This window comes from Ctenopharyngodon idella, chromosome 12 (genome assembly GCF_019924925.1).
Source record: "Ctenopharyngodon idella isolate HZGC_01 chromosome 12, HZGC01, whole genome shotgun sequence".
Lineage (NCBI taxonomy): Eukaryota > Metazoa > Chordata > Actinopteri > Cypriniformes > Xenocyprididae > Ctenopharyngodon > Ctenopharyngodon idella.
The window spans coordinates 13,256,256-13,277,223 of record NC_067231.1 but is presented as its reverse complement, the minus strand read 5'-3'; the positions used below and the strand labels follow the sequence as shown (position 1 = coordinate 13,277,223).

General features: G+C 37.3%; 1 protein-coding gene across 3 annotated transcripts in view; it reads right to left on the bottom strand.

The window, feature by feature from the left end:
- Positions 1-15,633: 15,633 nt before the first annotated feature.
- trrap (transformation/transcription domain-associated protein) overlaps positions 15,634-20,968 on the bottom strand; it is an 89,476-nt gene continuing 84,141 nt past the window's right edge. For all 3 annotated transcript variants that reach the window (XM_051914374.1, XM_051914375.1, XM_051914376.1), the window contains 5 exons: positions 19,990-20,207; positions 18,731-18,915; positions 18,297-18,500; positions 17,054-17,248; positions 15,634-16,965 (listed from right to left, as the gene is read on the bottom strand). In XM_051914374.1, coding sequence (XP_051770334.1) covers positions 16,681-16,965; positions 17,054-17,248; positions 18,297-18,500; positions 18,731-18,915; positions 19,990-20,207 — 1,087 coding nt within the window. In that variant the 3' untranslated portion in view covers positions 15,634-16,680. The remainder of the gene's footprint in view (positions 16,966-17,053; positions 17,249-18,296; positions 18,501-18,730; positions 18,916-19,989; positions 20,208-20,968) is intronic.

Genomic DNA, 20,968 nt, shown 5'->3' with positions numbered 1-20,968 from the left:
TTATGATTCTTTTAGGATAATTTTTATGAATTCTAATAGAATAAAACATGAAAATGTCTTGAGCTTGTATTAACCACAGACATTATTTCAGCAACCAAAATTCAACCCATTCAAAAAACCCTTGACTTGAAAGCAGACAACAGAACAGGAATGGCTCAAATGCTAACTTGTTTCTGGGTTTTGCCTACAAAAACAAGTCATACCTGCAGCACTTTAATGCATGCTTTCTTAAATACTATTTTATGTTGGAATCCTGTTAAAGGTGCTTTGTCTTGATAGAATGTGGTCATGTAATGTTACATGATTTATTTCTCCTCAACAAACATATGCACAACAAATGGATAAGTTTGTTTTACACCTCTTTTTTTTTAATAATTACAGCTTATTATTTTTAATATATCACAAAAAAAAAAACTATTTAGCATAAATGTAGCAAGATACAGTATACCCTTTCCATGTAGCTTATAGTGTTAAGTTCATTTTTGAGCAGACTGCCCACAGTAGTGTTTTGTATTGCAACAGGGTCTCTTTTGAAAATGTATTTGGGTAGTCTTGATTACACTATACTGTATATTCTACCCTATATTTTATTATATGCACAAATTGTGGTGTTTGCTGAGAAAAAGCATCTCTGGAACATAATGAATATTAATGGCTTATGCTGAAAAAAAGCAAATCCTTTACATCCACTTTTGTGTAAATTTACAATTAGGATCTAACATTAGTCATCAGTCTGCTTCAGCCCAGCTGCACGGTCCTTTCCTGTGTGCTTTCCAATCAATGTGTACATTATTGGATGTTGTCTCCCTAGGGAACAGGACTGGTGAGGATACAGTAGCCACAGTGAAGGATACAGTAAGGGCATTTAGTCCATTAATCATGACGCTGCAGACATTTACACGCTGTTGGCCGTCTATGAAAAAAAGCCACACTGAAGGCATTGGCAAGTGTCCTTTGATGAGAATTACTTTTTGTGCCTGGTAACAATTGGTGAGTTTTTCCTTTTATTCCTATGACAAAATAATACTGAACACCATTGAAGGACTTGAATTACTTGCTTGTTGATGAAAACTGAAGGGCAAATTTCAGACGTAATCTTTTGTCTGCTTAGACTAAGACAAATCAGTAAGAACACAACTCAGGTGATAATCACAGCTGAAGAACTGAAAAGCAATTATACCAGCTAATTAGCATTAGAACAGCACACTTAATGGAATGAAGTTTCAGAACAACCCACGTGACAGAGCACAGCAGACTTGATGGGTCTTCTTTATCTCTCTTAAGCTCTTAGCCTTACCATTCTTCAAAGTGCCTGCCTCAGCATAGGACTGTGTGGGACTGAATTTGGTTTTATTGCAGATGTTAAAGGGATAGTTAAAAAGTGGGGTGGGAAATGATTATCTGTTTGACCAAATATTTGTTTTTATGTAATCATCAGTTATTGGTTCTTTAAAGTCAGGTTTATCTATAAATGCCACCATTTGGTGGGTCTCTAAAGAAGAGAACTGGTAAAGAAGAGAATGATTGGCTTCACTGTCACAAAGACACAGCCAGAACTATATAGAACACTATATATTAAATTATATGATTAAATATAATTTAATATAAACTATATGATTTTTATATACACATAGGCACTTGCCAGAACTGACAAGTTAAAGGTGCAGTAAGCAATTTCTTAGAAACACTGTTGATATTTGAAATCAACTCAAACAAAAACACCCCTTCCTTATTGCTCCACCCCCAAAATTCACAAACACGCAATGCAAGAGTAGATGTCTCTTTACCATAGCTGAAGCAAAGCAAAATAATGCTTTGTGAAAAATAAAGTGAAATAACAAAATGAAAATGAACATAGCCTACAGTACGTACACAAGAGTACAAGCAAGAGTTCATTGTTAGTCGCCAGCAGTGTTGGGTGTAATGCATAACGCATTACTGTAATTACATTACTTATCCACTGAAAAAGTAAAGTAAGGGATTACTGTTCATTTTTAGGTAATTTAATTACAGTTACTTATAATGTACTTGCGTTACATACTGTAAATTAGTTCAACAGTTCTGTTTAAATCAATATTGAATTTAAAATCTAAATTTGTCGTCTAAAGGTAAAGGTGAACGCTGCCTCTTTAAAATCGTTAGCTGTAGTGCAGTTGTGCGTGAGTTCGCAGCTTCGCACCAGTTGGCTGCGTAGTCGCTGTCTGAAGATGTCGGCAGAAGCGAGTGGCTGTTTTGCAGAATGGAAATATTCCAATTACTTCACTTTTTTGACACAGGTAGGCAAGAACATTACGGTAAAATGTAAGCTATGTCCTAGGGAGAAAAAAACGCGCGCGTTCTCTGAGAGACGGTCTTCTTTCAGTGCGCTCTCCACCAAAGCGCACACACATAGCTGCCTCTCGCGAGTGTCAAATTTTCGCGGTTTATTACACATAAACATTCAAATACACACAGTTATGTCAAAATGCCCATCTTGGCGTATATTCACATTGGTTATGTGAATGTGAACAGCATGTGTAACAGCATATTGTCTCCGTCCATTAGGTCTTAGTGATATCAGCCTTTAAAACATGCTACCGTCTACTATTGGCTGTCTGTATTATAAATAATAATCAAACAACAAAATAAATTTTTTAAGTATTATAGTATGTTTTAATAAAGCTAAAATGTTTTAAAAAGCTATAAAAGGCTAAACTATTCCATGTTTGACTCATATCTAAATTATTAAAAGAGTTTCCTTTCTATTGTCTATCCGGTCAAGGTTTATAGGGATTTTAAGAAGTAATTAGTAATGAGTTGAATTACTTATTGAGTAATTAAATTACTTTTCAGACAGAATAATTTAAAAAGTATTTTAAATACAACATTGATGATATGTAATTAGTAATTAATTACTTTTTTGAAGTAACTTACCCAGCACTGGTCGCCAGCATCACACTAGCTCCAGAAAAACAATGACACTCTAAACTGTCCTGTTACTATAGTTAACATTACAACAACAGCATATCTTGGTTCTATAAAACATAGCAAAACATGTTACTCACGTCTGGAGCACAAACAAAGCAATCTTGCCATCCGTTTGCAGGCCTTCCCGTTTAGGTCTTTATAATATTAACGTGGGTCCAAAAGCTCTTGCCTGATCATAACACTTCTTTTTCCAGTGATATTCCTCAGACCTTTTCTATTTGTCTCTCATGTGTCTCAGCATCTCTTTTTCTACAGTCTTTCTTCAAATCTCCCTCTTGCTCACTCTCTCTCCTCCCTTATAATGAGCATATACGCCCCGTACTGCTGATTGGCTACAAGTGGGTTGTGGTGCTTGTTCCGATCCACTTTCAACAGTGTTTCTCAGAAATCACCTACTGCACCTTTAAAGCTGTTATTGATGTTTTCAAAATTTGCATTAGTAAAAATTTGATATAGCAATCTGCACTCTTTAAACACAGAGATGAAGAAGTGCAGTAAGATTATATATTTTCTAATTAATTCTAATATTTATTTGAAATTAATTACCTGCATCTGCATCACATGTGCAGTGTCTCTCTCAACAATGAAGTTGTGAGTTCAATTAAAAACATGACTTTACCAACTTGCTCCTGAGAAATATAATGTAGTGATAGTTTATAGTGATAGTAACAAAGCTAATTTACTAATAAGTCATAGGGCATTGTTTTGTTGTCCTGAAAGAGTTATGTGGTCTCGATCTCTGAACTCTGTGTAGGAGTGATGTGTGCTTCAATGTAGGCAGCGCATTTATACAGAACGGTGATTGAACTGATTGGAACTAGCTGCGCATTACACAGTTTGAATGCACACCTTCCAACCAGTCAGAATTGTGTGTACTGGGGGTGTTTCCTCCAAGGAGGCGAGTAGGGTATTCCTGCAATACTGGAGGCTGCAGTTTTAGGACTGCATTTCTAGGACCCTAGTTTTTTTTTTAGTTTTTTTTTTAGTTTATACTATTTTATAGCACTTACTAATTTTATTATTATTTTTCAGAAATTATATTGTTTAATTGTAAAAATGTAATTGATATATTGTCCTAACCAACCCCTAACCCTAAACATACTCATTGGTAACCCACTTGAAATATTTAACCAAATTTGTTTCAAACAAATACCAGTTTACAACATCCAGCAGCACAACAAACTGTTTTTGCACCGCTAAATAATAACTGGAGACTGCTGACACCGAAATCCACAACACAAGTTTAAAATGGCCATGCACGTTCTTACGTTAAAATAAGGTTGAAAGATAATAAAAAAATGAATAATTTCCATGTGTCTAGTCTTTGCATCTATTTGTTTGAAGTTTTAATTTGGTCTTCTCTGATGGAGTAGAATTGGCTAGGTAGCGATGTCGCAAAAACAACAACAACAACAACAACAAAAACCCTAGGGTCCTAGAAATGCGGTTCTGAAACTCACTGCCTTCAGTACTGCAGGAATAATAATATAATATTGAGGGGGGCAGTGCCTCCTCAAAAAATTGGATAAGAAAAGAATCCATTGTACAAAAAAAGTTTTTTTTTCTAAAGTAACACTGTCCAACAGTGACACCAGCAGGTAAAGTTACAGCGGGAGGCACTCTCTTGCCTCCTCTGAGCCCATTGACTTTTTAACAGACCCCCTAAAGCATATGGTGGGTTTAATGGGGGTAATTGAGAATGAATGGGAGAAAGTCATATGGGAGGAGGCAATGCCTCCTTCGCACTATGATTGGATATAATTTGTTATGATTGGCTATGATTGTTTGTGCGATAAATCCTGCCTTTTGTTTTCGTGCGTGTTCCGCATCCGCAAATCATTTTGAATGAATAAATGATGCCGTTAATGGAAAGATTAATAAAAAAGTATGTAAACAACTCACCCACTTAGATATATCACTTTGTCATGTCAAAATGAAACTTGAAAATGGCCTGCAAATATAATGACTGGGGGGGATTAGTGAGCAATCAGCTTGGTGAAATTGAAGGTACATCTCCATGTTTGTGACCAGTGTTTACCCAGTGGTGACGCTTTAGTTTAGGGTCCAATTCTCACTATTAACTAGTTGCTTATTAGGCATGCATATTACTAGGATATTGGCTGTTTATTAGTACTTATAGAGCACATATTAATGCTTTATTCTGCACAACTATATTCTACATCCCTTAATCCTACCCAATACCTAAATTTCACATTTACCTACTAACTATTAATAAGCAGTAATTAGGAGTTTGAGACAAAAGTCATAGTTAATAGTTTGTTAATAGTGAGAATTGGACCCTAAACTAAAGTGTGACCAAATAGGTTGTTTAAATTGTTATTGCCTTCAGTTATTATTTTGGAATAAACGTAAAAATGCTTAAAAACTTAATGACATTTAAACTTGGTTTAATAAATAGGACATTAATTACATTGTTAATGTAAAAATGCAACATAGAATTGTATTTGTTTTTTTTCCTCTTTTTTTGAGACATGAAAAAACTGACACATGAATTTACATTTGATTGCTGCATTGAAAACTGCATATAAAAACTGCATATAAAAACACGTTTATTAGAAAATGATTGAGTACAGTTTTCATCTCATGTGAATACACACCATTTAGACTATTCACACTTTTTATTTCCTAATGTGTAGATCTTTTTAAATTAGCACCGATCTACTGAATGTAATAATTATAATCATCATCATCATCATTATGCAGAAAAAAAAAGAAAAAAAAAGTCATTATATAAGACTCATAGCTGTATGAGGTGTTGGAATGTGCAATAATCACTACTTGGCCACAGAGATAATTCAGGATCATGATCAGTCAGAATCCTATTACATTTGGAATTTGTCATTGGGATGCATCTGCCTTCTTGTTAATAGATCATGCCGCTGTAATGGACAACAGAGTTAAATGGTGTTGTTTGACTTTTCTCCAGGCGATTGGGTGGACAGACAGAAGAGAGAAATAGTGTGAATGAAAGGCCTCCTTTTCTCATAGCAGTGCGACGGCTGAGCCCTGTTTGAAATGAGGGCCGCAGTTTGATGGCTATCAGTGAGATGGAAAAGCACCGCTGAGCTAGCTTCCCTCTGAGAGTATTAAGAAATAAATTGTGCCTGTCATGTCAATGGGGATAATATTAGTCATGACATTACATTAGCCTGCTGATGAAAATAGAAGCAGACGTACTTTCCAATTCAAACGGAGCAAAGGAAAGAGATTCACCAATTTTTTATGCATTCACGTATGCTCTATTGTTCCCTCTGCTCTATTGAACATAATAATCATATGCGCTAATCAATCACAAGGCAAATGGTTATAAAAAATAATACAGAATTTGATATGACATTGTGTTCTGTAACAGCTGAGGACTTTTTATTAGCAATTTCACAGTTTAAGAAAGCATAAACATTATATTTAAGCCACCTGACTTATTAACCCTGTAAAAGCCTGACACATTTTTTGAAATGAAACAGTTTATTGAAATGTTAGACAAAATAAAGAAATAGATTTCATAGATTATATATATATATATATATATATGTATATAGATTTTAAAAAAGTTATGCATATGTGTTTTTGTATCATATTCATACCATATATGCTTTTATGGCTCATAGTGACAATACACTGAAGAAAAAAAGAGTTTTATTTAGAGGCCCAAATTGAGCAAAAATGTGCAATTTGGTGCAGATGCTGTTATAAAAACGTCGGATGAAAGGTTAGATTAAATTCTGATAATCTTGTAATGTAAATGTTCATCATGAAATATGTAAGCAATAAGGTATTAAGAGGCTGTGCTGTATCGTGAATAAGTCACGGCTGAAGGGCATTGTTAGGCACAACGCAAAGCTAATAATAATGCTAATAATACAGCTAGTGCTGTATTCACGATACAGCACTAGCCTCGAGTACCTTATTGCTTTTATAAAACGGTTACCTCACAATACAAATATTAAAGCCAAAAAATATGTATCAATGCAACTTTCATGAAGTAAAATCACTAAAAGCCTTCCTTCCGCAGAAAAAATAGTCCCTAACCGTGAACAGTAACAGAAGTTACATTATTACGACATTAGATGCTGGCAAAGACTGTCTTTATGAGTGAGTCACTCAGTAGCGAAGATTTTTATATTGAAAAGACTGAATTGTTGTGATCACGGAGCAAGACGCAAACAACAAATGCTTTGACTAGAGCTGTCAGTCATGGGAAAACCTCTTAACTGTTAAAAGGACAAGATATTGTGGACATTTAAACAGATTTTTTTTATTATGAACATAGGACTGACCTGAAGGAAAATGCTAAATCTGAATGCAGGTAATAAACTCGCTCAGTCTATCTTTTTCTCACAATATTCTAATACATAATACAGTAAGGTTCAATAAACAATATCAATTGAGAACAAACAGTTTACGTTGCTAAGGGTGTTGCGTAGTGATAAACAGAACCGTTGGGTGAAGCAGTCATAGCCTGTCAAGGACAGGAACTGTTTTATAATACTTGTTACAACATAAAAGTTATTCTTACATTTACTTTATAAAAATCCTTAAAGATTTCACAGCAAAAAGATACCTGTACTACAACCTGAAGAGGGATGTATTTTAAAACTTTACTAAAGGCCTTTTACTTGCTAAAAAAGTAAGAACTGTCAGACAGCAGAAGGCATGTAGTAGACTGTGGACAACAGGTTTTTCAGCAAAGTTTTGATCATGTTGATCATTTAGAGAATTTCATGCATCAAATATGATACATAAGCTTTATAGAGTTAAACACTATTAAACATCATTTTTTTTGGTGTAACAGCCTCTAAAATCACATCTGAGACCATTGAACTCATGATCCCATTATATACAAATGTTGGCAGTATAGAGCCGCGTCTGTCAGATTGTAAAGAGCAGGAGGAGGATTTGCTTTGTAAACTAGATTTAGTTGATTTTCCTTTTGTTTGTTTTTCTCTCTAGGGAGCGATGCTTTGCTCATTAGCTTGAACACATTGCTTGTAATGGAAGCTAATGGTTTATGCATATGGAGAAATCAGCAAGTGCTGCTATGATGTAGTGTGATGTTTGTTTTATGGAAATCAAATAGCAGGATAAATCGAGGTCTTCTTTATGCATAGACACTAACAGAGCATACAATACGGCTGTGTATTGTTCCATAATTTGAATAATTTGTCTGCATGACAAAATGGTTTATTCAGAAAAAACTAGGCAGGCCTTTAAAATATTTTTACATGATTAATTATTTACATAAAAACATGGTAACACTTTAGTATAGGGAACATATATAAACTATTAACTACAACTTTTCCCTCAATAAACTCCTAATTTACTGCTTATTAATATTTAGTAAGGTAGTTGTTAAGTTTAGGTGTTGAGTAGGATTAAGAATGTAGAATAAGGTCATGCAGAATAAGGCATTAATATGTGCTTAATAAGTACTAATAAATTGCCAATATTCTAGTAATATGCAGGCTAATAAGCAACTAGTTAAAAGACCCTAAAATAAAGTGTTACCAAAAACATATACCCAACCGAAGCAACCAAAGTATAAGCAACCACACTGATCAAGTGCATCTCTGAAATACTATAAATAACCTCACCAGAGCATTTGTACAAACACTACCTCAGTGAATTGAGGTATGAAATCTGTAATTAAATATTTAATCAGGGATTCCCAATGCAGAAATATCAGGTATTTTGATGAAGCTTGGCTAAAGCATTGGCTACATCATTAGCTTTTATTGTGCTTTCCTGATAGTGCCACGGCCCTGTTTAATAATCATTATAGGCCATAAAGAGAAATGGTGCAGGGAATGTTTCATTAAGACTGTAATCCCAGGATACCGAAGCGTCAGTCGGTCGGGTGACGACATGCTGCTGTGCTGCTGATACAGCAGGATGTCAGAAAAGAGCCATTTGGCCCCATCCAGAGCTGTGTTTAGCATAAAACATTAAGAGAAAATAGAGCAGGATTTCATCATAGCAAACCAAATTAAATATCTGGTTTGGAAACAATGTACTAAAGATAAGCCATTCTGAATAATATTAGAATTTCAGATGAACATCAAACCAAACTCATACAGCAAAAATCATAAGTAGGCCCAGATGGAATCTGTAGGTTTTTTTTTTTTTTTTTTTCAGATTTTCAGCATTGATTTGTGTGGAAAATCTGTGGATTAAAATTGATTTAAAATGGTAAAATGTGTTAAATGAAGCTGAAAGTACACTATTTTGTTAGCTTTAAACAATCAAATTAGACATGTAGAACCATTTAAATGATTGGTATTCTGATTATGGAAATTAGCAGAACTTTGTGTGGATTCTGCACATACAGATTTAATGTTGGCCTGTTCCCAAAATGGTTATGATTTTATTATGAATAAAGCAATTATATTGGATATTACGAATATATGGCAGACTGAATAGTAGTAATTTTGAATACCCATTAACTATATTCTCTGACCTAAGCATTAAAAAAATAAAGCAAGTCTCCAAACTGAGTCCCCAAAAGGATCATGCCTATCTGCAGGAAACTGTGATTGGCTGAGATCAGCTATCTTCCCTGAGGGCTACACCTCATACACACACCTTAAGGAGCCGTCTCCCTTCACTGGAGGTGGAAATGAGCCGGACTTAAGATGCTCCTGGTGTCGGTCTCTCAGGACAACTAGGCAGAGAGTCTGGGAATAATGTCTGCAGTACTGCAGTGCAAAAGAACATGGCAGTGCACGGTTTAATGTACTTTATCTAATTAACACACCAGCTGGATATTACCATTTTATTCAGTCATTTCAGTTTCATTTGCATTGCATAAATATGACAATATTATAACACTAAAACATTTGTGGGCTGATTCTTGTTACTTACCTTGTCAGCTCTTCATACACTCTAAAAAATGCTGGGTTAAAAACAACCCAAGTTGGGTTGAAAATGGACAAACCCAGCAATTAGGTTGTTTTAACCCAGTGGTTGGGTTAAATGTTTGCCCAACGTGCTGGGAAGTTTTATTAAACCCAAATATTGTTTAAAAATTACTATATGGCTGGCTTAAAATGAACCCAAAATAGGTTGGAAATTAAAAATCAGACACATATTTACTAGAGGCAACAATAATAATCAAAAGGTGAACATTTATTAATAAGCAATTTAAAAAAATGTTTATTGTTTAATTATTATTCGTTAAACTGTTCATTTATTAAACATATTAATAAATGTTAATTTCCAACATACTTTGGGTTCATTTTAAGCAAGCAATACTGTAATTTTTAAACAACAGTTGAGTTAAATAAAACTACCCAGCAGGTTGGGCAAACATTTAACCCGACTGCTGGGTTTGTCCATTTTCAACCCAACTTGGGTTGTTTTTAACCCAGCATTTTTTAGAGTGTATAGGTTACTATATGAATATTTGTGCTTTTTGATCAATGTGTGTTCACTTCAAGGTAATCTATATGCTATTGTACTTCTAAACATTGACAAAATCAATTTCAACAGATAGGCCTACACGCATTTAAAACAGTCTTTCTCTCCCAGGAAAACAGACCAAGAATATTGATGACTCATCCTGCACTTCACAGATTTGTATCCAATTAAATACTCTCTAGAATGAGATACCATCGACTAGCAAGTAGCAATTAGCCATTTTAAAAAATGGACAAGCCCCTTGATATGCCCCTCCCAAACTTCCTGTTTGAATAGAAAACAAATCTGCACTCATTAAGCCAATTTATAGGGTGTTTCCAATTCAAGTGTGTAATTTATGTGCCTCTAATGACACCAAACAAAATAAAAATGACGACTGTTTTTAAACAGGTTTGCCGAATACTTAACCCATCTGCCACTGGTCAATCTAAAAGATAGCCCTGCCCCAAACTTACACCATTGGTTGAGTCAGTGTTGCTGAGCTGGTCAGGATGCTCAAATAAACAGCTATGTTTTAAAAAAAAAAAAAAAAAAATTGTGCCACAGTGTTTACACTATCTAGGGAAATGAAATGTCCAGTGGATCACTTGTCTCTGAATTTTTAGCTGGGGCAGGAGAAAGTATTTAAACACAAAAATGTCCACACATTAACTTTAAATACTCAGCATTCTGCAAATTCCCACAGGAATCCATTAATGTCAGTCAAAGTTGTATGATCTATGATGAAGAGCAGAGGACCTGACGGGCTGGATTCAACCCAAGTAATGTTCACTGACATTTGGACAGAGTAAGTTGATTATCTTCTGTAGCTGCAGTGTCAGCGTTTCTCCATCTAAACACATTTATGGAGTAGAAAGGGAGATAAATAAGTAAAATACAGTAAATAAGTTTTCATTTTGTTTGTATATGGGCTGATGGACAAGAGGAAGTAACCCTATAACCGTGTCTTGGACAATTCGGGAGAAGTTCACTGCTAAGCCACCGAAATGATCAAGAGATTTACAGTGTCTCTATTCCTCCCTTTAACAAACACTACATAGGTTTTCTCCTTCATCATGATGTCCCCTAAACCCCTACAATGGAGAATGAATTGTGTGTGGTCCTTTCAGGTATCTCCGCAGGCAATCCCCAGTCCACTCAGCCAGCTGTCAAGGTGAGACAGTTTTACATGTTAAAGCTCCAATGCCCTTGTCCAATTTCACTTTGCAGTGAATCTGGGCTGAACACGCCAATCCTCATATTACCAAACAAATTAAATCAGCGAACTGGGAGGAGAAGCGGGGAGAGATCCTGTCAGACGCACAACAGCCTCTCCTCCCATCCTGTCAGGAGATCAGGGCACTCCGAGAAGAGCTTGGTTAATTGGTTTAGGACGTGAAGTGTTTCTGACAAGCATCCGAAGACAGAGGAACTGCAGAGAATGATCCCGGGAAGAGCACTGGGAAAGTTCAGGTAATGAAGCTAATACTTCAGCAGAGGTTCATTTCAGAGAATGTGTCTTTTATCCTCAACAAACAAAATGACACTATGTACCTCTCCAACCTGCTGGTCAATGAAATCAGTGATTATTGGTTCAGGATATGAATTGGTTCATAATGAATGTTACTGCAAGGCACTCAAATGCTGATACCTTGACTAAATAAGCTAAAGGCAGATTATGGATAAGAGTAATGGGGCAAAATGCTCAGGGCCTCTGATTGCCAGGGGCCTTAAGCTGAAGGGCCTGAAACCCAGAAACAAGCCAATGGAGATGTATAATTTCAAGGTGATGCACTGTTGGCGCATTACCAAGAAAAAGTAATTTGAAGGAGTGCCATGTGCTAGTACCGGAAACAGCTGAGCTAATCAAGGACAGATTATGGTCTTGCGATGCCTTTTTGGAGGACCCATCTTGAAAGATGTCCAAATAAGATATAAAGTTGCAAATTCAAGGAGAATCCTGATAAACTCTGGTCTATCTATTTCAAGGGTGTCCAATCCTGCTCCTGGAAGGCCACCTTCCTAAAGAGTTTAGTCTGAACCCTAATTAAACACATCTGAACCAGCTAGTCAAGGTCTTCAGGGTTACTGGAAACTCATAGGCAGATGTTTTGGAGCAGGTTGGAGCTGAACTCTGCAGGAAGGTGTCCCTCCAGTAACAGGATTGGACACCCATGATTTAGATAGACCAAAGTTCACCAGAGGTCCCCTTGTATTTACAACTTTATATCTTGTTTTTTGGACATCTTTCAAGAGGGGTCCTCCAAAGAGGCAGGCACAAAACCTATCCTTGATCAGCTCAACTGTTCCCAGTACTAGCATGTGGCGCTCCTTCAAATGACTTTTACTTGGTAATGCACCGCAGAGCATCACCTTGAAAACTTTTGCCATTAATTTGTAACAGCAGAATATAATGGTTGCTCAACTGTATGAGAAATCTGCTATTCAGCAAAAACAATCCCAATTCAAATCCTGTGTAGAGGCGTTAAATGACATTTTCTTCGGTTCAAGGCACGCTCGGTAAGATCGCAGATAAGACTCACACAGGACGCTGTAATTTGTCTAGGGTCTGAAAAAAGAGGTATGTTTGTGGTTTATAGGTGACACATCCTCCGGACACATTTGCTCATGTCAGCTTAGCGTTTAGTACCCACACATTTTATCGTAAGCCTGCAGCTGTCGGCTCATAATGGGAAGCAAGGTCACAATCGGTAAGACACTTCAACATCCATTTATTTGGATATTTTGATTTCACACTAATGATTGAAAGGGATCTGTAACAGTCTGGTTAATTCAAAAACAACTGGACTTGCCAAATAACCTTGGGTAAAACCAACTCAAAAGAGCTTTTGCTGGAATTATACCAGACACCCTATGAAGATATGAATGATTAAATAGTTTCATCACAGACATACTGCTTCCATTTTTTGTTCAAATTTTTAGTCCCAGTTTAGTCCTAAATTATTCTCAAACATCACTGAGAATGGAATTTATTACATAATTTCAGTACTAATGTCAAAAATGCAGAAACAAGTCTGTTAGTCCATCATTTTTTTGACCTCATAATTTAATTAGTCATAACTTTTTCTTCCCTTTGGTGAGGTATGCTGAACTTCTCCAATTATTTAGTCTGCTTAAGCCATGTACCTTTCTTACAATTGACTGCACGCTCTCATTCAGATTTGCCTCCATCTAATAAACAACTGATGGACAGAACTAAGTCCCTGCCCTACATTTTTCTTTTTCGATAACCTGTTTCACTCAGATGTCACAATACAGAAGAAAAGATTTGTCACTACTTCAGCTCTATCGTTGCTTTAAATATTTATAAAAACTTTTAAAGTGAGCATAAACCATAGACTGTAAAAAAAAAAATATGGATGTAGTGTCCGTGACTTCACCCGTAGGTTCTGAAGAGCATTTTTGAAGCCTAAAGTGGGCCGTCGCCATCTTGGCAAGCGCGTCAATCCCGGATAACTGAAAATGGGCAAAGAGGCAGGACGTGGTTGGAACTGAGGCGCCTGGTTGCTGAAAAAACCACGCCCGCCTAGCTTGACGTGACTATGCTAGCTCAGGCTAAGGAGCTATCTATCTTAGATTCTATCTAAAATATTAATAGTTATATCATTTGAAAGTTCTAAAAGTTTACTGTCAATCTACGGTGTTTGTTTTACGATATAGATGCTCCAGCAACAGTAATATTGTAATTTGTGTCGAGTGTGCAAATGACAACACGCGAAATCAAAACGGGACTTCATACCTTAGTAATGAAATAGCAATCGCGAGATGAATCCAACCCATCGCACTTGAGTAAAATGTCCATGAGCGTCCATTGAAAAACATCCAACAACACCTTTTGTCCACAAAAGCTTTATATCCATGAAATATTGATATATTGTCCATTGTTTGCATCGCTTTTCTTCTGAACGATCTGCTCTTCATCATCGTTCTTCAAAAAATTATGCAATCTGAGCAGCGTTAATGTTGTAAAACTGTATACGATCATATAGCCTACATTGGACTCTAACAAAAAAAAAAATGAGCCCGCATCCAAAGTATAATTTTTCAAAATAGTGCAGCAGTTTTATTCATAATATCCAAGCAGTGGGTCGTATTTTGTGGTGCCTTGAGAGGCATATTCTCCAGCCATTGTCATTGTAGTAAATCTGGCGGACAAAACTTTTAGCCATTGGCAAGACAATCCAACAACGTGTTGTTTATCTTCCGCATGCGTGCACATGTACACAGACGTACATCTGTCTCGACCATTAACCGCACAGCAAGCCATATTATTTGATAATTGTATGAAATACAAACAAACTGCAACGTTTTGAGAGCGCCAGTGTTAACATTAAAATCATCCTCCTAAGGGGTCACTTGTAGTCTGCAAATTCAACTGTGATAATAAAAGATATCTAAACATCAAAAATGACATGCCTCACCTTTAAGGTTAATAACAGTGAAGGAATAATACTCATTCAACTTTCACTCATGAATGTCACTCTGAATTTTAGCAGGTATATGAGGTCATCAAGTAAGATTTTCTTCTCTCTCATTGTGCTGCCACAAGAAATGGTGGTTTGTTTGTCTTCCATGTGTCTGCCAATCACAGCTCCCCCCAAGGGGGCTCCATCAATCAGTCAACCACAACCTCCTTCTATCAGTCTAGACATCATGGGCAATGCAGCAGGGGGTGGGGGGCATCCAAACCACAGTGAGGACCTGACACATCTCTCACATTCAGAGTTAAATATTGCAGTTCTTTCAAGTTCAGACAGTGGAGTTGTACATCAGCCCCCAGGACTGTTTGGTGGCAAAGGACCTCAAAAGGAGGACAAAGATGGGAGTGCACGGTCCCTGACTGATGTTAGAAAGGGGTTGGAGAGAGATCAGAGGAAGAAGGATAAGCACCTGTGCTGTGCAAGCATACAGGGTGAAGCAATGGTTTATGGGATTGAAGCCAGCGCTGACAGCATGTGTAACTCTGAGAAGACGGCGCTCGGTGAGATATACTGACGGGGTGTAATAAAGAAGGAAAAGCAGGCTGAGATCTGACCTGACCCAAACGACTCCATGGCGTGCTCTCACTCAGGTCCTCTCCTGTACTTCAGACAATCAGCGAGAGACAAGGTTATTTTTTTTTTGAAAGTGTCCTTCAATCAACCACCCAGAGATACACATCACATTGAAGTCAGGCTACACATCCACAGACAGCACAGTTTGGGCCGCCGTTCTTATGAAAACACCAATGCCTTTTTTTTTCTTGAAAAAGAGCATTTTATTAAAACAAAATGCATATTTACATTGCAGAGGTAACTATCCATATGTTGGCACAATATTCTGTACCTTTACAAAAGAGGGGAATGTATACAAAAATGCTTTTAGGTGTATCAGTGAGATACAAATGCTTTGGGACACTCCTAAAAAGGCAAAGTTCAAAAACTTTGAGCTGTAATAATGTATAAATTAATCGTATGTGCTATGATTAACTAAAAATGAGCTAAATATAGAGCTATCCCTGTCTTAAGGCTCATAAGTCTTTGCCTTTCCAGAGTATTTTGTGGGGAAAATAATCTATGGTTGAATGTTTGACAGTAACACATGACGGCTTTTTAAATTACACAAACCTGTAGAAAAGTACACAGCAATTAAGGGATGCAATGTCATTTTTACATGTACAAAGGTAAAAAAAAAAAAAAAAAAAAAAAAAAAAAAAATGTCCACATACAATTTTAAATTATGACATACACATAACAACATGCTGAACATTTCTGAGTGTTGGTTCATGTAAATTAGATAACTAAATTTAAAAGGCTGCCGTCAGAGAGAAATGGCAGAGGCGTAAAAGGAGAGCTTGATGGGAGTTGCATAAAATCTGCTGGGATGGCTGCTGCACCCTCTTCCAGTGTGGAGCCGAGAAAAGGCTGTGGAAACAGTATTTTCTTAAAGGCTGTCTTGTACCGTCACACCTCTTCGCTGACAATCATGACAGTCTCAAAAAAAAGCACTTTACTAAGTTTATCAGTTTCACTATAATCTCTGTCCAACCAAACAAAGCTGTTTTTAATTGCTGCATGTATCTCATACCTGTGAATATAACAGTGAATACTAAAGATCTTAGGTAATATCATATTCTTTTTTTAAATTACAGTTTGCGCATTTTATAACCCCTTCCAAATACATTAACTCAAACCGAGACATTTTTTTAAACCTGTGCAGGACAAATTCATCAACTCTGACATTCTCTTTCACAGTATTGCATTTCTCTGAGATCTGCCAGAATTTCTTTCTTTACACAGCCTACAACCAGGGGTGCCAGGCAGGGTCCATGCGGCACAGGTTGTCCAGGCTGTTAGCAGCCGCCACTAGAGTGTTTACTTTACTCTCACCACCCTCAAACTGGGCCAAGTTGTGAAGGCGGGTCATGATAGCAGTCACAGCTTTCTGGACCAGAGACACCAGCTGCTGACTGTCCATGTTCTCAGGTTGTCCAGCTGGGGACAGAGGCATGGATGTGTCCTCCTGTGTTTTCTTATGCCAAGCGATGATTTCGTCCCGAAGAACTGCTTTTAAGATGCCATCGACCTGATTGAAAGGAGACACAGATTGAGAGTGGGTCAAGATCTCGAGACTAAAAGTGTGGAGTCTCATTATTGTTCCTCGTAAAGCATACCTTGAAGTTAGGCTGAGCAAAGCAACGTGCTACCGCTATCATGGAAGCCGTGAGGGGTCCAGATACGCCGATGGTGGTCAGGAACTCAGAGATGTTGGGCGTCAGCCTGAAGGGGACGGGCCGGTTGGCATCCAGATCACCAGTGGCATCATTAATATCAAAGCGGAAGTATGATACATTGAGTTTTCCAGTATCCTGTTGAGGGAACAACACATTAGGGTGGTGTTAACTAATTAATCTCTGAGAATCTGACCTTGCAGACTTCGGCTAACTTTGAGAGAGCAAATATCATGTGGCGCCAAGTCATTAGTTTCCATCCAGAGAAATAAAGCAAATTTGGGAAAGGAGCCTATTTGCTCATGTGGGACTCAAGTGGGACTAACATCAGACAACAGATAATCTATAGCACTCTGGGAAAAACTGGATAGCTATGTAGACATCCGACCACAAAAATGTGAGGATGTATTGATCCTACACCCACTGTGGTCTGCATCAGCATATGAACAAAAATAATCTCCATTTGCTTTCTGATGCCCTTGATGTAGAGCGTCGTCATCACCAATAAACTATTTCACAAGATCAAGATCAAGAATGCTATAATTGTCTGAAAATATATTTTCTTATTAGTTTAATAATGATGAAGTGTCACTCAAGTATTATGAAACTCCTCCAAACACAATAAGAATGTGTTCAAACATGATTCAAGCTCAGTATTTAGACCCTGCACAGGACCAAACGCAATATCTGAAGTCAAACGGAGATACACTCTGGAAGTGATACACTAGAGAAATGCATGATGGTTTGTGTGTGTTATTGAGAGAGAGACCGAGACAAAGACAGCACATATCTGCTTGTCCGCTCTGCCTGCCGTGGTAATCTCCCAGTGCCTAATGAGATCTGTAGAGTGGAACCGGCAGCAAGGGGGCTTACTCTACCCACTTAGCCGCCCATTCGTCCGCCTGTCAGAAAACTGCAGATAAGAATCATAGGATGAGGTGCTTGTTTGACGCACATTTCTAATAAAAGACTTTCAAATGCACTCTACGGACCTGCTCTGACCTGATACTATATCGCAAATGTTGCAGAACAAACAATCATGAGGACAGCTGGAGAGTGGCCAACAAAAACTGAAGCATGTGTGATGACCCAACACACTTTGGACTTAATGGATACATGTATATTTGATGAAAGAGAGCTAGTATCAAGTATGAGATCTTTCCATTACGTCAAGTCATTCAGGTACCTGTGCGATCTGTAGCATCTCTGGGTTGAGACGGTTCAGGTGCAGCATGAACTCAGCCAGACCAATTAGAGCAAGCTGGATGGTGAACATTTTGCGAAAGGTCCAGTAGTCTGTGGCGTTGGGGAAGGTGTGCAGAGCCCATTCCTTCAACATGCTACGAGGAACCATGTTGCCCTGGACCTCCTTTAGAATGTCACGCAGGACCTTAAAACATGGACAAAAAAAAATTTTGGTTGAAAAGATAGAAGTTACTTAACTGCATATTAGGGTAAATGTTCAGTTCATTTTTATCCAGTTCATTTTCCTCCAAAATCAAAAGCAAAGAGTAAGGGTAATTATTTTTATATTTATGTATATAAATAAGTCCTTGGCCATTTCATGAGATTTTCATACCTTTTTAATTGATATACTTTTTTATATTATTCATGGCATACCTGATGGCTGGCTTGGGTTCCTCTAGCCTGAACAGTCGCAAGCCGGTCATAATAGCGGGAAATGGGGTTGTCGTGCTCAATGCCCTTCTTAGCGCAACGTTGCTTGTAGATTTCCACCAGAGACAAAGACGATGGATTGTCCTCCACTAACCGCATTTGAGGAGACACCGCCACCACTCTTGGGACTGAGAAGAGAACAGATTTAAAGAGGATGTACTCTACTGATATATAAAGCAATTCAAAATCCCATTGTCTATACGTTTTAGCAGTTATTCTGATCATTTTCCATGAAAGGCATTTTATGGATTCTATTTGGCTTTGATAAATGACTGTTAACATTTCCTAAAATACCTCTAAACGTTTTCACAGACCTGTTCATACAATCATTCCATTTACAGAGTCAGATCATTTTTAAACAAGACAAATCAACAGCTGAAAGAAGCCACAAACACCTGTGAGGGTCTCTTTGGAGTAAAAAGAAAAGCATGTCACATGACCACTGGGACATCTCATACACATAATAAATTACTTAAGCGAAATGCATTAATTCATGATAAAAACAGAACGTGCATATAAACATCCCTAATGATTATTAATTGCATTACAGCATAAAATCAACCTCTTTTCTTTGTATTTAAAAAAACATGGAGCAAAAGACAAAATGTTCCAGCAAAAGCTAAAACGTGGCATCCTGGACCTCTGACCTGAGAGAGCTTCATCTTTAATGTGTCTGTCACAAAAAAGACAATTTAGATCTTCCTCAGTCTCCACAGGGAGAAGAGCAACCTCATTTTCATTCCTTCTGCTCCAATCCCCTCTCTTTCCTCTTCTGTTAAAACTACACAGCTTTTCTGGTACTTTTCACCTCAATCTTGCCTCTTTTTCTTTTCTTCTATCTCCCCCAATCTGTCTGAGAGCAACTAGGCCATTAAGTTCAGCACTGAGAGCAAATGGACAGCATTCAAATGGGGCAGATCTGAACATGTATGCCACAATTCAAAATAGATGCAACTAGAGAAGTGAAAAAAACCTTACATTTTAATTTAAAATTTCATATTATTTAAAACAATTTATTATTTTAATTTATTCTTTATAATGTTTTAAGTATACTTTTATATGATTTTTTTATTCATTACAAATAAACTTTAGGCTTGAACTTCATTCAAATGCAAGGTCATGTCCAAGGCGCTGACATAAATAGTCAGTGCTATTTCATGGGGAAGGCGACGTTTCTGTGTGATTTGTGGTTGCCGTAGTACCTGTGAAGAAGAGGTGTCTCTTGGTGGTCTCTTTCCTCTTTTCCAGGCAGGGGTTGAGTAGCCGCAAGAGCTGCAACACACGCTCCTCTCTGCGGGACTCCGTCAGACATGCGTCATTCATCACCAAGTACGGATAGATCTTGCCGTTGTGCCCGCGGATGTAGAGGCGTCGAGCAGCTGTGTTGTGCTTTTGAACAATCTCCACCCTGGGCATGAACCTTAGGAGGTAGAGTAAGAGGGTGTGAGAGAGAGAATGATGGGTAAGTGATTAAGTAATCACTGAGAATTAAGGTCTCAGCTGGAGTCTAGCTTAGAACTCCAAAGGGAGAATTAAAAAATATTTAATCAAAAACCACCTACAAGTCCAAGAATGTATCAGGGACATAAAGCTCCATATTAATAAATAGTAGTTTGTAGGGCTGTGACGAGACGGTTATCTCAAGAGACGAGACACGAGATTGAGTTCACGAGAACGAGATGTAATGAATGTCATTTCAGTTCTACTTGTTGAGTATGAATTATCATATGCAGTAAAAGACCCAACACCCAAGCACAAACTCAACTGACTGGCTTCTCTCCTGTATGATTTCATATGAGTCTTTTCAGACCTTAGAACTGTACATGATTTATGAGCTTCTACAACTTTAGACCTCCTAACTGAACTCATTTCTCTTAAAATTGATCATAGAAAAAAAAAAAAAAAAAATGGTATAAATAAAAATGAATAATAGGTTTTCTCTTATTAAGTGCAAACAATAAGTGCAACCATAATCAAAGTACTCTCATAATATTCTAAGTGCAAATAGACCAATTTTTTCTTCAAGCATTATACAGTGCTAAGAGATGGTTACAACTACACAGCCCAGCCTAATATAGCTTTCATATTGGGAGATATTTGCATGAATCAGGGAGCCGCTTTCAAAACGCGGGGTATTGAAATAACACTTTAACGCGCGCTCGCGTTTTACTTTCGTACTCT